The sequence below is a fragment of the Chaetodon trifascialis genome, chromosome 21 (genome assembly GCF_039877785.1).
Source record: "Chaetodon trifascialis isolate fChaTrf1 chromosome 21, fChaTrf1.hap1, whole genome shotgun sequence".
Lineage (NCBI taxonomy): Eukaryota > Metazoa > Chordata > Actinopteri > Chaetodontiformes > Chaetodontidae > Chaetodon > Chaetodon trifascialis.
This window is the reverse complement of record NC_092076.1, coordinates 6328711-6342099: the sequence shown is the minus strand read 5'-3', so window position 1 is coordinate 6342099 and position 13389 is coordinate 6328711. Positions and strand designations below refer to the sequence as shown.

The 13389-nt window shown below is 44.6% G+C and overlaps 1 protein-coding gene across 6 annotated transcripts in view; it reads left to right on the top strand.

The window, feature by feature from the left end:
• Nucleotides 1-11236, top strand: part of nrxn1a (neurexin 1a) — a 56960-nt gene extending 45724 nt beyond the window's left edge. For all 6 annotated transcript variants that reach the window (XM_070990956.1, XM_070990958.1, XM_070990960.1 and 3 more), the window contains 4 exons: nucleotides 856-945; nucleotides 2023-2333; nucleotides 7725-7803; nucleotides 8503-11236. In XM_070990956.1, coding sequence (XP_070847057.1) covers nucleotides 856-945; nucleotides 2023-2333; nucleotides 7725-7803; nucleotides 8503-8804 — 782 coding nt within the window. In that variant the 3' untranslated portion in view covers nucleotides 8805-11236. The remainder of the gene's footprint in view (nucleotides 1-855; nucleotides 946-2022; nucleotides 2334-7724; nucleotides 7804-8502) is intronic.
• Nucleotides 11237-13389: the final 2153 nt, after the last annotated feature.

The window sequence follows — 13389 nt, the reverse complement described above, 5'->3', positions numbered from 1 at the left end:
ATCGGTGTTCCTATCAATGTTTCTATTCAAACACTGAGGTTGAGAAATATAATTGCAGCTTTGTTTTATGTTATTGTGTTGGAAATGAAATATGTGTGATCTGATATGAAACATGACTTTTTAAACCATAAAATGAGGTAGTTATTACAATAGCTTGTACACTAGCCAGCTATGTCATGTTAGGCCTGTTAAATAGTGTTAAAGGTAATTTATGAAAATATTCAATTCAGGTGTCAGTTGTTTTTCTCACCATAAAAGAAAATAATAACAGTTGGTGCATTTTTGGACAAACAATAATTTAAAAACATGTCTTATTTGGAGTTAAATGTTTAACTAGAGAGAAAAAATAAGAAAAAGAAAAAGTGTAAAAGTGTATTTTGTTGAACATAGTCTTTGTTTTGACTTTTGTTGGTTTTTATATTTAAAGTGGTAATCATAGGTAGCAGTCTTTAACACAATGAGATCCAGGCTTTAGATAGCAGATAGATAAAATGCTAAATGTTAGTTGTTGTGAGGTGTGTGTGAGGGTTCTTCCTGTATGTAACTCTAAACTCAGTCAGTCATATAGACAGTATGTGGCAGCTGTAACATTATTTCCCTGTGCTCTTGCAGATGTTAACCCCTGAAATGTCTCTTTAAATTAAACCCAATGAACAGAGAGTAAGAGTCCGCTCACTGGAAACATAGTGAATTCAGCTCCTCTTCTCTTAGCGCATCAAGCTTACCTTAACGCAGTGACATGCTAACAATGAGCAGACCATTACTTTCTTTTCATTGCTGTTCTTTTTGTATCCAGCTCCTGTACCACGTTTGGATGTGCGTAATTACTACTGTGTTTTCATCTCTAAATTAAAGGCAACATTGATAACGAGCGCCTGGCCATCGCCAGACAGCGAATCCCCTATCGGCTCGGTCGAGTAGTTGACGATTGGCTACTCGACAAAGGTAAAAACCCTGATTAAAATTCCTTAAAACTTTGAGCTTAAAAAATACAATTTGAAGACAGTTGAATATACTTTATTGTGCACCATCAACTAACATCTAAAAATCTAAATCCATAACTAAGTATTTAAAAGTTGGGCAGCTGTAGTGTGTAATACTGTGTAAACTGTAGTGCCTGTGAACGTATCTTGTTAGTGTGTATCTGATAATATCAGGTTAAAGGGACGATGGAGAGATTTAAATGTGAATAAATCAGAAAATAGAAAAGAAGTACTGATAAAAGATGCTTTATTAAGACTGGTAAATAATTTTGTTTATTATCAAATTGTAAACAATAAAGCATTTACTAAAGATTATATTTTGTAATCAAATTAAAATACATGCAAAGTATTGTGACATGTAAGAATTTATGTAAATTTGAAATGACTAATAGAGCAATGCTTTTTGTTGAAAAAATGTAAAAGTTTTCCTCCTAAACATCAGCAGAGCTCCTTAAATTAGCCTCTAGTCCCTTTAACAGTGAGCAGTGCTAGAGCTTATAACCTGTGCATGCTTCATAGGGCTGTTTCAACAGTTCTCTAGATCTGTCTCTCTGTCTGCCTGTCTGTCGCTCCTTCAAATACAATGTCGTGCCGCACAGCCATCACCACAGCCACCATCTGTCAGCCCCGTCTTCTCAGGGCCCTCTGACTCCTCTCATCTGCTGCCTATTCCTCCTCCTTCTGTTCTTTGCCTCTTCATCCTCCTCCTCCTCCTCCTCGACTTCTCGGTCTCCTCACCCCCCTCTTCCCTCCTGTTCCTCTCTGTTTTCACTCTTATCTCTCTCTCAGTCTCAGCCCTCTCCACGGTTTTCCACGGCTTCGATTTGCTCTGCCATGCTTAATCTATCCCATCCTCTCACCATGGCTTGGGGGTGGTGAATTGTGTAACGCTCAAACACTCTTGTGTGTGTATGTATGCACGTATGTGACCACTGGTATGTATGTGTGTGATTGTATTTGCGTGTGTCCGTCCACCTTCCTTCCTGGTGCGCCTCGGTGTGTTTGGTGCGTGTTTGCACGCGCGTGTGTGTCCACGTAGGTCGCCAGCTGACCATCTTCAACAGCCAGACGACGGTGCGTGTGGGTGGAGGTGAGCGAGGTGCAGGTATGTTCCAGGGTCAGCTGTCTGGCCTCTACTACAACGGCCTCCGCATCCTCAACATGGCGGCGGAGGGGCACCCGCACATCAGAGTGGAGGGCAGCGCACGGCTGGTCGGCGACATGCCGTCCTCCTCCATCACCCCGCAGTCCAGCGCTGCGGCCGGAGGCAACCGCTCTGACTCCGCCCCCTCCATAAGTGACATCACAACCACCACGGCCACCAACAGGAAACAGGGCGCCACGCCGCAGGTCAGAGCACAATCACAGCCTTACGTTCTGCTGCGGCAGCTTGTTTATGGGAAACTCACTAAATCCCTGCTGCGTGTGGTCGTACAAAGATTTCCTTGTACGTAATTCCTGAGATATCTTGTACATGTATGTCCTATCACCCCACTGCCATCATCCTTTGGTGTGACAATGGGTAATTAAAAAGTGTTAATTTGCTTTGATAAATTTCTTTTCGAAATCAGTAAGAGGATTAGCGAGCGCACAGCCCGCTAATCGAGGACTGGAGGGTAGCAAGCTATGTCAGGAGGAGTGGGATTGTTTTAAACTCCACTCAAGGCAAGGCGAGCTCATTTATGTCGCACATTTCATACACAAAGGCAATCCAAACTGTTTTACACGAGACATTAAAACAGAGAGGGCATTGAAACATAAATCAGAATTATGGAGCAAAACATTTAAGCAGAATTTACAAAAGATAAGATGAAGGTAGCTCAGGATCTGAGCACAAAGCGGGCAATAAGGAAGCATTTGTTCAGAGGCAGAGGAGGAAATAGAAGCTGTTTTTATGTATTTCTTCAGACATTTTAGCCTTGAAGTCCCCAGTCAGACTCTGTGGACGCTGAGATTACATGATCGTTGTTTCAGGATGCTGACACATCAAAGTTTTAAACCTTGATTTAAAAGTCTGATGTCTGCAGCTCTTAGGAGGAGGGTGAATAAATAATGCTTCAATCACTGAAATGTAACACCAGATATCTGCAAAGTCTACTCATTGCTGTAATGAGATGCACGAGTGTCTCATCTGGCACAATCAATTAACACATGAAAACATACTATAAGATGAATTTAACCTTTCTGACGAGTAATTAATACTATTTGCTGTGCGCCAGCATCTCTGTGAGAACATACAAACATACAAATCACACGTCCTTCAGGAAAAAGAGCCGAAAACATGTCATCAATAGAAAGCTGAAATACATGTCTGAGTTTTCAGCTACAGCGCACTCGCATAAATGGATTAGACGGCAAATTCTTGACTAAGTGGTCCCTACCCGCTAAATTATAGGAGGAGACATTTTTGTGTTAATGGAGGCCCTAATAGCTTTTCCATAATATGCATCTTGTAAACTGATGCAAATGGGACTCTACAATAGAAACACATGAGTGTTATCGAGGCGTATTTATAGTGGATGCGACGGCAGAGTCGATGCTAATGTCACAGGATGCATTACGAGCAGGTACACCACAGACTCTCTTGCTCTATTGTTCACATCACTACCGAGGTGCTGTCAGGCTCTTTGTGGGCGTCTGTGTGTGCTGCAGTCCTTCTGTGTTATAAAACTGTGCCCGCCTGCCGCACCGAGAAAGATTTTTCTTATTTTTTTTTCCTCCTCCCAATGATACAAGTTGCCATGGAGATAGTGAGCCCCGCTACCCGCTGCTCGCTCGCTCTCTCCCATCCAGACTCCCATCGAGAATAGCTCCTCTGTGTATAAACCGCCAGCTGTTTCAGACATAAATAATAGAACGCAGAGAGCTGTGAGCTAAGCCTCAGGCATCAATAATGGATATGAGAGTTGGATGGGGCGCGCTGCGGAGTGACGGCGTTGTCACAGGGGCTTGTTTTCACACGCGCGGTCCCTCCCTCTTTGTGTGTTTTAAACCAATTATTCCTGCTTTATGATATGCTGATGTCAGTGCTAAATCTGGGCTGCAGCACTGGAGTCAATATCAGCGTATGAGAACTAGGTCAGACCCACTATATGCCCAACATGCTGCGGCGTGTGCGTGTTTGCCAGTTTGTGTAAGTCAAATCACTCCTGCTGGCCCCCGAACTCTGTGCGTTTGTCTCGTTGAGGAAGAATCTACAGCTTCTCCATTGAGGCTGCCTAGTGTTGCCTGGCAACCAGCCTGGCCTCATCCAGCGCATACAATGTCGAGGCGAACACAGGACGCACACACGCGCACACACACACACAAACACTCAGGTGGATTGAGAACAATAGGCTTGAATTGCAGCACATTGCATCAGAGGAGGGGCAGCGAGAGATGTCTTCCAAAGGTTCGTCGGCTCCGAGCAGTTTATCGATTTCACGCACACGCCTGAGTTTGCGTGCGTGTTGAAGTGGATCTGCCTAAGTCGCCCCACAGGTTTACTCCTACCGTCTGTACTTTGTGTAGTAAGAATGTGTTATGTCTCCTCCTGAAGTCCACAGTTTATTGAATTTTTTTTTTTTTTTTTTGCATGTTGAAAAGTGGAAGGGATTAATAATGCATGACAGCCGAGCACCAGTGAGGAGGAGAGAGGGAGAGAGTGTGTGAGAGTGTGTGTGTTTATGCTAGAGGCTGCTCTGAGTCACAGAGCTTGAGTTTGGTTTTGATGTTTGGTGTCTGTCTGTGTGTGTGTGTGTGTGTGTGTGTGTGTGTGTGCGTGTGTGTGTGTGTGTGTGTGTGTGTGTGTGTGTGTGTGTGTGTGTGTGTGTGTGTGTGTTCAGGTGTATGTGTGTACCTGTGTTTGATGGGAAGACTGATAGAAGAAACCTGAGGCTCAGAGCGGCGCCCGATTGGCTCTCAGGAATCAGCTGACCCAGACACTTCCACAAGCCCTCTGAACATCTCTCTCATTCCCCCCCATCCTCCCTCCCTGTCTGCCTTTCCCTTGCTGTCTTCCTCGCTCTCTCCACATCTTTCACATCTTTTTCTCTCTTTGCCTTTCCTCCGCTCGCTATCCATCTTCTGGAGATACTTTCTCCCTCCCCCCTCGCTCACTTTTCTCTTTTCCTTTCTTCTCGCTCTCCTTTGCTCTCTCTCCCTCCATATCTTTCCATATTTACCCGTCACTCTCCCCCTCCTCTCCTCTCCTCCCTCCCTCCCTCCCTCCCTCCCTCTCTGTGGTTGAGCTCCAGTGATAGGCTGTTAATGCAGGCGGTGTATGAGTCTATCTCACCATCTGCAGTAGTGGAGCTAGCTTCTCTCGTCTCTCGTCAGGATCTATTCATCAGCCTGCCAACTTCAGCCTGATTTGGTGTACGCTTGTGTGTCTGTGTAGATGTGCCTAAGTAGAAATAGACCAATGGAGCACGTTTGGCTATTATAGAGCTTGTGTATGTTCATGTGTGTTTGATTTCCAGTTGTGAAAGTAGCAGGCAAGCTGTTGAATCTTCTGCAAGAGTGTGTGAGGACAGAGTGCAGCTACTATGTGTGAACTAGGCAGTCAGGGAGGCATGGACGGTCGTTGGCACTGTTCGGCTGCTCAGGTAGAGATTTTGCTCTTTCAGCATGCAGACGTTCTTCTCTTCATGCTCTCTCACCTCCTTTCTCTTCCCTCCTTTGTCTCTTTTTTCCCCGTTATCCTTGTGCTTCTGTGTTCATCATTATGTCAGCATGCTCTGTTGATAGACTATGGAAAGATGGGGACAAAGAGGGAGGGACAGAAGGGGTTGCTGGAGGGGCGGAGGTTTCTTGGGTGCACATCTCTTTAGCATCTTCTTTAAACTTCTGTGGATCATTGATGTGATTTAAGTTGTGTTTGGCATGCCTCTAGTTTTCCTGGTGTCTCCCATGGATCAATGGTCCCACTGACACCCTCCCAGCTGGATGGGGTGGTCAGCTGACAGGGAGATGTCACAGACCAGAGGAGGGGCCTTGGTAAATTTACTTGTCTGCTTGTGTTTTGGCTGCAATCAACATTTAAAACAGGTTCCCGTGGAGGGAACATAGGTGTCTCCGGATCAATAATCAAGCATGGTGGCTCGACATTGATCGGTGACAGTCAGGGCGATGTGTCTCCTGCTGCCTGATTGGTTCTTGTGCTATTTGGATCCTGGCAAAGGCACCGTGGTTTATTGACTGGCTGGATTCCAGAGGCTAAGCTCACCCTAGCAGCATTTGACAGCCCAGTGGGCAGAAATGATTGGAAAGGCAGTGGAGGAAAGAGACAGAGTCAAGCATCAATAACCTAATGCATGTTTCAGGCCAAACTAAACCACAGTAGAGTTGTCAGGACCAGGACCACACCATACAAGGCCAGTGTGGGCTTTTTCAGATGAATAAACCGAGCGGCTGTTTCGCTAACCTTATGTAATGTATGTTTTTACAAAGACAAGAGGCAAGAAAATCGAGAATCCAAGGACATGGAAAAAGCTTAATGAATTTCTGTTTGAATTTCTGGCTGTAGGTTTCGACCACTTAGTGCTTTGATTTGGTTCAGAATCTGTTCTGGTCTGGTTGTAATCTGCCTCTAGAGCTCTTCTCTTTTATAGCTGTGCCGCTCTCTCCTTTATTCTGTGGCTTCCTAACATCTACTGCAATGCATCACAATCCAATTTTAATTTAGTGCTGGCACTGAGCGCCCAGTGTGGTTAAAACACACACACACACACACACACACACACACACATTCATATCTCCCATGCCGAAGCGCTAAGGCGGGCGATGTTTAACAGTAGTTCATGAATATGCGGAGCACATTAGCACAGTGTTAAGTAAAGACCGCAGCACTTTGAAGTCCTCCTCCTCCTATCCTGTCTTCTATTCTCTCTCTTTCTCCCCATTTGCCTTCTCCTCAAATTCCCTTTATCCATCCATCTTTCACTCCTTTCCTTCCCTCTTTCCCCTCCTCCTCCTCACGCTCCGGCTGGAATGGCAAATCAATGCACAGGTCCCCACTGAGGGTGCACACTCCTTTTTTTTTTCATATTCCCCATCATTTTTAACAGCCTGAACTTAGAGTTGCCATGGCAACAAGAGGAGCAGGGATGGAGTGGAAAAAGGGCTCCTTTTCCATAGACAGGGAGCGAGTCACGGAGAAAGAGCGGTTGTTTGAGACAGTAATTGGTCGCTGTAGGTTCGAGGTTGAATGTAAGTGGGTTATTGACATGAGCTTATGGAGAGGTGTTAAATGCGGATTTAAATGAACCATCAAGGGTTTTGCTGGGATTTTTAATGAAAACTGGAGGGGGGAAAAAAAGTGGTTTTGTCCCTCGCTTTAGCTTCACACCACACATTCACCAACACAAATGAGCTCACGCCAATATCAGCCGGAGAGAACAGAACAGAGGAGGTGTGGAAAATAGAGAGGCCAGAGGAGAAAACAAGAGGGGGAGGGTCAAGAGAGTAGGAGATGATAACTGGCGGTCCCCTTGTGGTTTTAAGCAGGATCCAGTGTCTCTCTCCTCCCTCCTCCTTTCTTCTCCTCTCCTTGGTACTCCAGTCTTGGCCACATGCCATTGCCGGGGGCCGTAACAGGCAAGTTGTTAGAGGCAGACTGGAGAACGGGTGGGCGATGGATCGGTGCTGTGTGCTCACACATGTAGGAAATAAACAGAACGGGTGTTTTCTTGGACATGTTGTGGATAGTGACTTTGTGGCTATATAAGTGTGATCGTGTTTTTCTGGATCCTCTCTCCGTAGTCGGCAGACGACCTGCTGGTGGCGTCGGCTGAGTGTCCCAGCGATGATGAAGACATTGACCCCTGTGACCCCAGTTCAGGTGAGACGCCCCTTCAGGTACACACATCACACTGCCTTGTTGACCTTTCTTTTAATGCGTCCTCCACACTCAGCGTCGCTCTTTTTTTCTCCTTTGTCCAAGCTTCGTCGCTCGCCACACTGAATTTTTCATTCCACTTTCTGCCTCCAGGCATTACCTAACACTCCATCCACTCTCCAGTCTCCGTCTCCATCCCTTACTTTGCTTTCGCCCCCTCCCCTCACCTTCCCTTGTCCCTTGCTGTTTCTTTCCTTTTTTTTCCTTCTTTCCTCTCCCTCACCTCCTCTCCGTCCATCCCAGAGAATTCACATGCAAATTATTTTCCCAGCAATCTTTTAATATGGGGTCATATATCACCATCCTGCAGCGCTTGCTGCCTGTGTATGTCATAAAGTGCCAAATGTATGTAATAAAAATTGATATAATGTGCACCTGTGCTCTGGCCCTCCTCTCAACACGATGTAATGTAATCTGTTTACACATTATGTGATAATATGGAAACAGCTTTGGCTCTAAGCTGCAGCCTTCCCTTGCCAGCTTGTAGAATTATGCAAAATGCATGTCAAATAATTCATCATGATGATGCATCGTATCTTCTTGCTCCAGCTCTCCACCCATCGCGTTGACATGAAATACAAATTAATAATGTATGCAGTAAACTGTACTATAACATCACATGCCTCCCCTCTCCCCTTTCAGCCCGTCCTCCCCTGCCAGAGGTGAAGGTGTTCCCAGGTCCATCTGAGGTGGTGCGGGAGAGCAGCAGCACCACGGGCATGGTTGTGGGCATCGTGGCGGCCGCAGCCCTCTGCATCCTCATCCTCCTCTACGCCATGTACAAGTACCGCAACCGCGACGAGGGCTCCTACCACGTGGACGAGAGCCGCAACTACATCAGCAACTCTGCCACGCAGCCCAACGGCAGCACCAAGGACAAGCCGCTGGGCATCGCCAAGATCTCCAAGAACAAGAAGAACAAAGACAAGGAGTACTACGTCTGAGGCGGAAGACGTTCGACACACAGACATATACGCATACACCTTTATATATAATGGTATATGTACATAAATAGATATATTCTAAAAAAAAACACACACACACACACATACATACATACACACTGACATAGACATGCTGATGTTAATGTTTACTCTCCAATAATCACACGTGCACACATGCTGGCAAGCACAAACATAAACTCATTCAAGCACACACACACTTACATTCAAGCACAAACATACACACACACACAGACTGGCCCAAGGGCACGGACCCTAATTGTACAGTATTTACCAATGAGCAGAGCCTCTGAGAGAGGCTTGTTTTATGAACATAAACACCATTCCAAATGATTTAAAGACGCACCAGTTTAACTCCCAGTTAAGACCCATTTGGGGGCCAGCAAGATAAAAAAAGACCAGTCACTCCCCTGCCGCCACAGTAGGACCTCTCCTGTTTGACTCACAGAGGTCGAGGAAGACTTTAAGTGAAGTTCATGGCAGACTGTGTTGAGCGAGAGGGCAGAGCACCAGAACAAAGATGATGTACAAGCACCAAGAAAAGCACTAAGTGTCTCTTCCAAGCTTCTTGGCCTTCCTCCCTGTTAGCAGACGGGACTCGACGAAGCACTGAGGACACCGAAGAAACAAGCACACCGACGGTCCAAGTCTAACCCCGAGCAACAGGACAGAAAATCAGGGTGTAGCCATAGAGACAGTGAGTTACGAGTGAATAGGCAGAGGCAGGGCTGGTGTCGTTAATATAACGGATGAGCTTTGGTTGTTACGCTGCAGAGCTGATGTTTTACGGCACCCTGCAAATCACAAAGGTGGAATCAGCGGAAAACTGAGAGATATTCTCCTGGACAGGATACTTGAGACTTTAGATGCTACCTACAGACACCAGTCGTGCATGACTGCAGTGTCACACACACACATGCACACACACGAAAATATTAACAATCTACACATGCAGACATACACATACCTGCAATGCTAAAGACCTACCATATCTTCATAAGACTGAAGACTGTACAAGAAGACAATGGTGAAAATGACAAAGACCATTATGATAATTGTTATGGCAATGATAATGATGAATATGAAGAACATTTGGGCAGTATAGACTCTTTGGGGAAGGGGAGGGGGGTCTTATTGCACGTGAATTATCTTACTCCGTGTGATTTATACTGCGTTGAAACTCCAGAGGTTACACCGTGACGCACCACCATCATAAACTTACCACCTTGGCTTGAAGTATTCCTAAACACGCACTTAAAATGGTTTTCAGTCTGTGGGATTCAACAGTGATTTAATCTCTGAATCGACTCTCGGTTCAAATCCTCATTGACAAAGTGTGACCATCTCGAGTGTGCTGCATGCCTGAGTCTCCGAGCTGTGCTGTGACGTGGTGGCGTGTCCCACGAAGTCCAGAGGTGGTAGGTTTGTTTGTTTGTGGGGGGAGGAGGAGGAGGGGGGTGTTGCGGGTTGCAGTGTAACTCCAGTGCGACGCCTGGATGTGTGCGCCCACCACAGGCCACGTCCTGTTTTCTAGCCTGATGTCTTATAGGCCACACCCACTATACCTGCTCTAACCAACCACCTTTTATAGCAAAAACCAGCCGAGGAAAAGAATCAAAAACAGAACAAAGTAAATGTTACCATGTGTTGCTAATAGATAGAAAAGTCCAGTTCATGATGCCATTGGCTATATGACAACTTGAGTTGCTTTGATTTCATCGGCTCTCCCTTTTCTCTCTTTGCGTCCTTTTGTCTTCATGCTATTGGTTGACTGATTTATCAATACTCATGGCGCGACCAACACAGCACAGACAGATGGGTTTCCGATGGGCTACAGCATAATTACCTGTTCATGGACTTTTGCATTGTCTGAGCCCTCTACAGCTGAAGAATTGTAGCTCTGTGATGTATCAACAGTGCCATGACATGAACAAGCCCCTCTCGTTCTTCCAAGCGACGTAAGCAACCAGTCCGATGCATGCAAAATGACCAGGGCAAGAAAGGACATGAAAAGGACTGTGTGTGAGATTTCAAAGTGTAATGTCAAAATTAACTTATCATATTCCCTTATTCTCTCCATCCTTAACTGGCCTTTCTGACCTCCTTTTCCTCCCTTCTATTCTTTACCCCTCGTTTAGTATGTTTCCCTATCTGCCCTCCAAGTTCCTCCGTGTCTGTCGCTTTCTTTTCCCTCTATCTCTGTTGTGTTGCCATCTGAAACAAAGGAGGTGTCTCAACCAATGGGATTCTACATCTAGGTGTTCATTAACCATGTTTATTTTCTATATGTACAATTTTTCTACAGTATTTACTTTTATTTTTATTGTTACGGTTCTTTGATGAACATAAAGTGGAAATTTATTATGAAAAATAGTTTTGAAGATTAACGAGTAAATAAAATATTACCCAAGTGAGCCTGGAGTGCATTTGTGTGTTGGTTTTTGCTCCCATCTGCCTGCAGACAACAATACCGTTGCTGCGCTCCAATACCCATACTCCCATACTGTTTATTATGCCAGTCTCACATCGCCCACAACCATGAGAGCAGATCAATGTCTAATTAGGACAAGCTAATAGCAGCCCATGTTGTGTTAGGAGGGAGATCTGAAAGGAGTAGTTCAACATTCTGGGAAATGAGCTTCACTTTCTGGTGTAGAGTTAAATGAAAAGATGGGTCTCATGTCTGACTGTTGGATTTAATGCTGTAGCCAGTTAGCTTAGCTTAGCATAAAGACTGGAAACAGCCTGGTCCTGTCTGCTAAAAAAAAAAATCCCCCTTCTAGGCAACAACTCTGAGGCTCGCTAATTAACACATTATATCTAATTTGTTTCATCTGTACAAAACCAGAAGTCTGAAAATGACGATTTGCTGTTTTACTGGGGGTTTTATACCCGATTATTTTTTTGGCTGGGAGCCGTAACTTCCTGGAGACCTCGCTGGTTGCCTAGCAACTGCTCAGAGCCGAGAAACAGTGCAGAACATAACCCCTTGTAAAAATGGAAAATTGTCATTTTTATGCCTATTTTTATTTCTCAAACAAATAAATACATCATTCATAATAATCAGAATTAATGATGAATAGTGAACTTGCAGGCATTTTAATTAAGCGTGGACGAGAGCTCGGCCTAGTTGATTAATCAACAGAAAAAGTTTGAGGATTGTCTTTAAGTAAGCGAACATGGGGATATTTCCTGGTTTTGTTTGTTTTCTGTGACAGTAAAGTGAATAAAGAGCTGTTCCACCAGCTTCTGTAACTAAAGACAGTCGGTCACTCAGCATTTAACTACACATTTCTGAAAAAAATTAAGCATCTGTCTGGACTTTGCTTTCCATATTCTAAGACAAATCAGCATCCAGCTGTGAAAAGAAATTGAAACCTTAAAGTTAAATGAGTTAAAGTACTTTGTGGCCCTGGGAAAAACACCATGAAAATTAACATTCACTGCTTGTATGTACCATAGATTGGATATAATGTATATTGTATAATAAAAACTAGAGGTTGTAACATAAATATAATTCCATATTTTTGTGCTGTCTTGGGTTTTATTGTAGTTTCAATTAGTTTAATCTGTCATTAGTTGCAGCCCTAGCTGGATATTTAACGGACAATCATGAGAGTGGTATCAATCTTCCCATCTAACTCTGAGTGCATTTCCCGAGATAGTCCTTTAACTATCTGCCTCTAACAAGCTGCACATTTCAGATTCCCCCACATTCATCTTATTCCCTTTCACCTCTTACTTATCAAAGTGAGGAATGCAGCACCTTTTCTTCCAAGTCCCGTTCCGTCTAACTGGGACAGTAAACACACATAAACACCCCCTCGCACACACCGAACAGGGCTTTGAAGTATGACTCAGTGCAGTGAACAGTACAACTCTCTGCAGAGTTGCTGTTTGCCGGATGAAAGATCCCTGAGACTGCAGAGTGGAGCTTGCATCCTCAGGTGAGAAGAGCTACAAGGACCCACTGTTTCAATAAACACCAAATCTAAATGTCTTGTTCTCTTGCTGTTTCTCTTTTCTTTTACTTGTCCTTTTTTTTTTTTGTCTTTCGCTGAACAGTCTGAACAAAAGGCTTGTGTTAGGCTGCAGCCATCTGCCGCTTTGCTGTCCTTGACCACAGCCAGCTAGCACAGAGATAAAGCTACAGCCCTGCTATATTTATGGGGTAAGCAAGAAACAACTCCAGTACTCACTGGTGGCTAAATAGTTACCTTGTGTTATAACATACACGTCTAACATGTACATTTAGAGAAAGCAAACTCACACCAGCAGCCATGTGAGGCTGTACTCTTCATCAGGCACCAGAAAATAAAACCCGGATGGAAGAAAACTGGAGGGAGATTTACTATTCTTAGATCCTTATTACTGGTGGAATGAAAAATGTGAAGCTTGGCCGGGGGGTGACACCAGATGAAAGGCCACGTTAACTAAATCAAAAGAGTTCATCATCGAGTGGTCATTTTAGGACGTCTCATAAATCAGGATTTTGAGCTGAATTTTCATGTTAGCGTGGCAGCGCCATCACACTTTAATCGACAGGATCTTAATGCGCTGGCGTGCA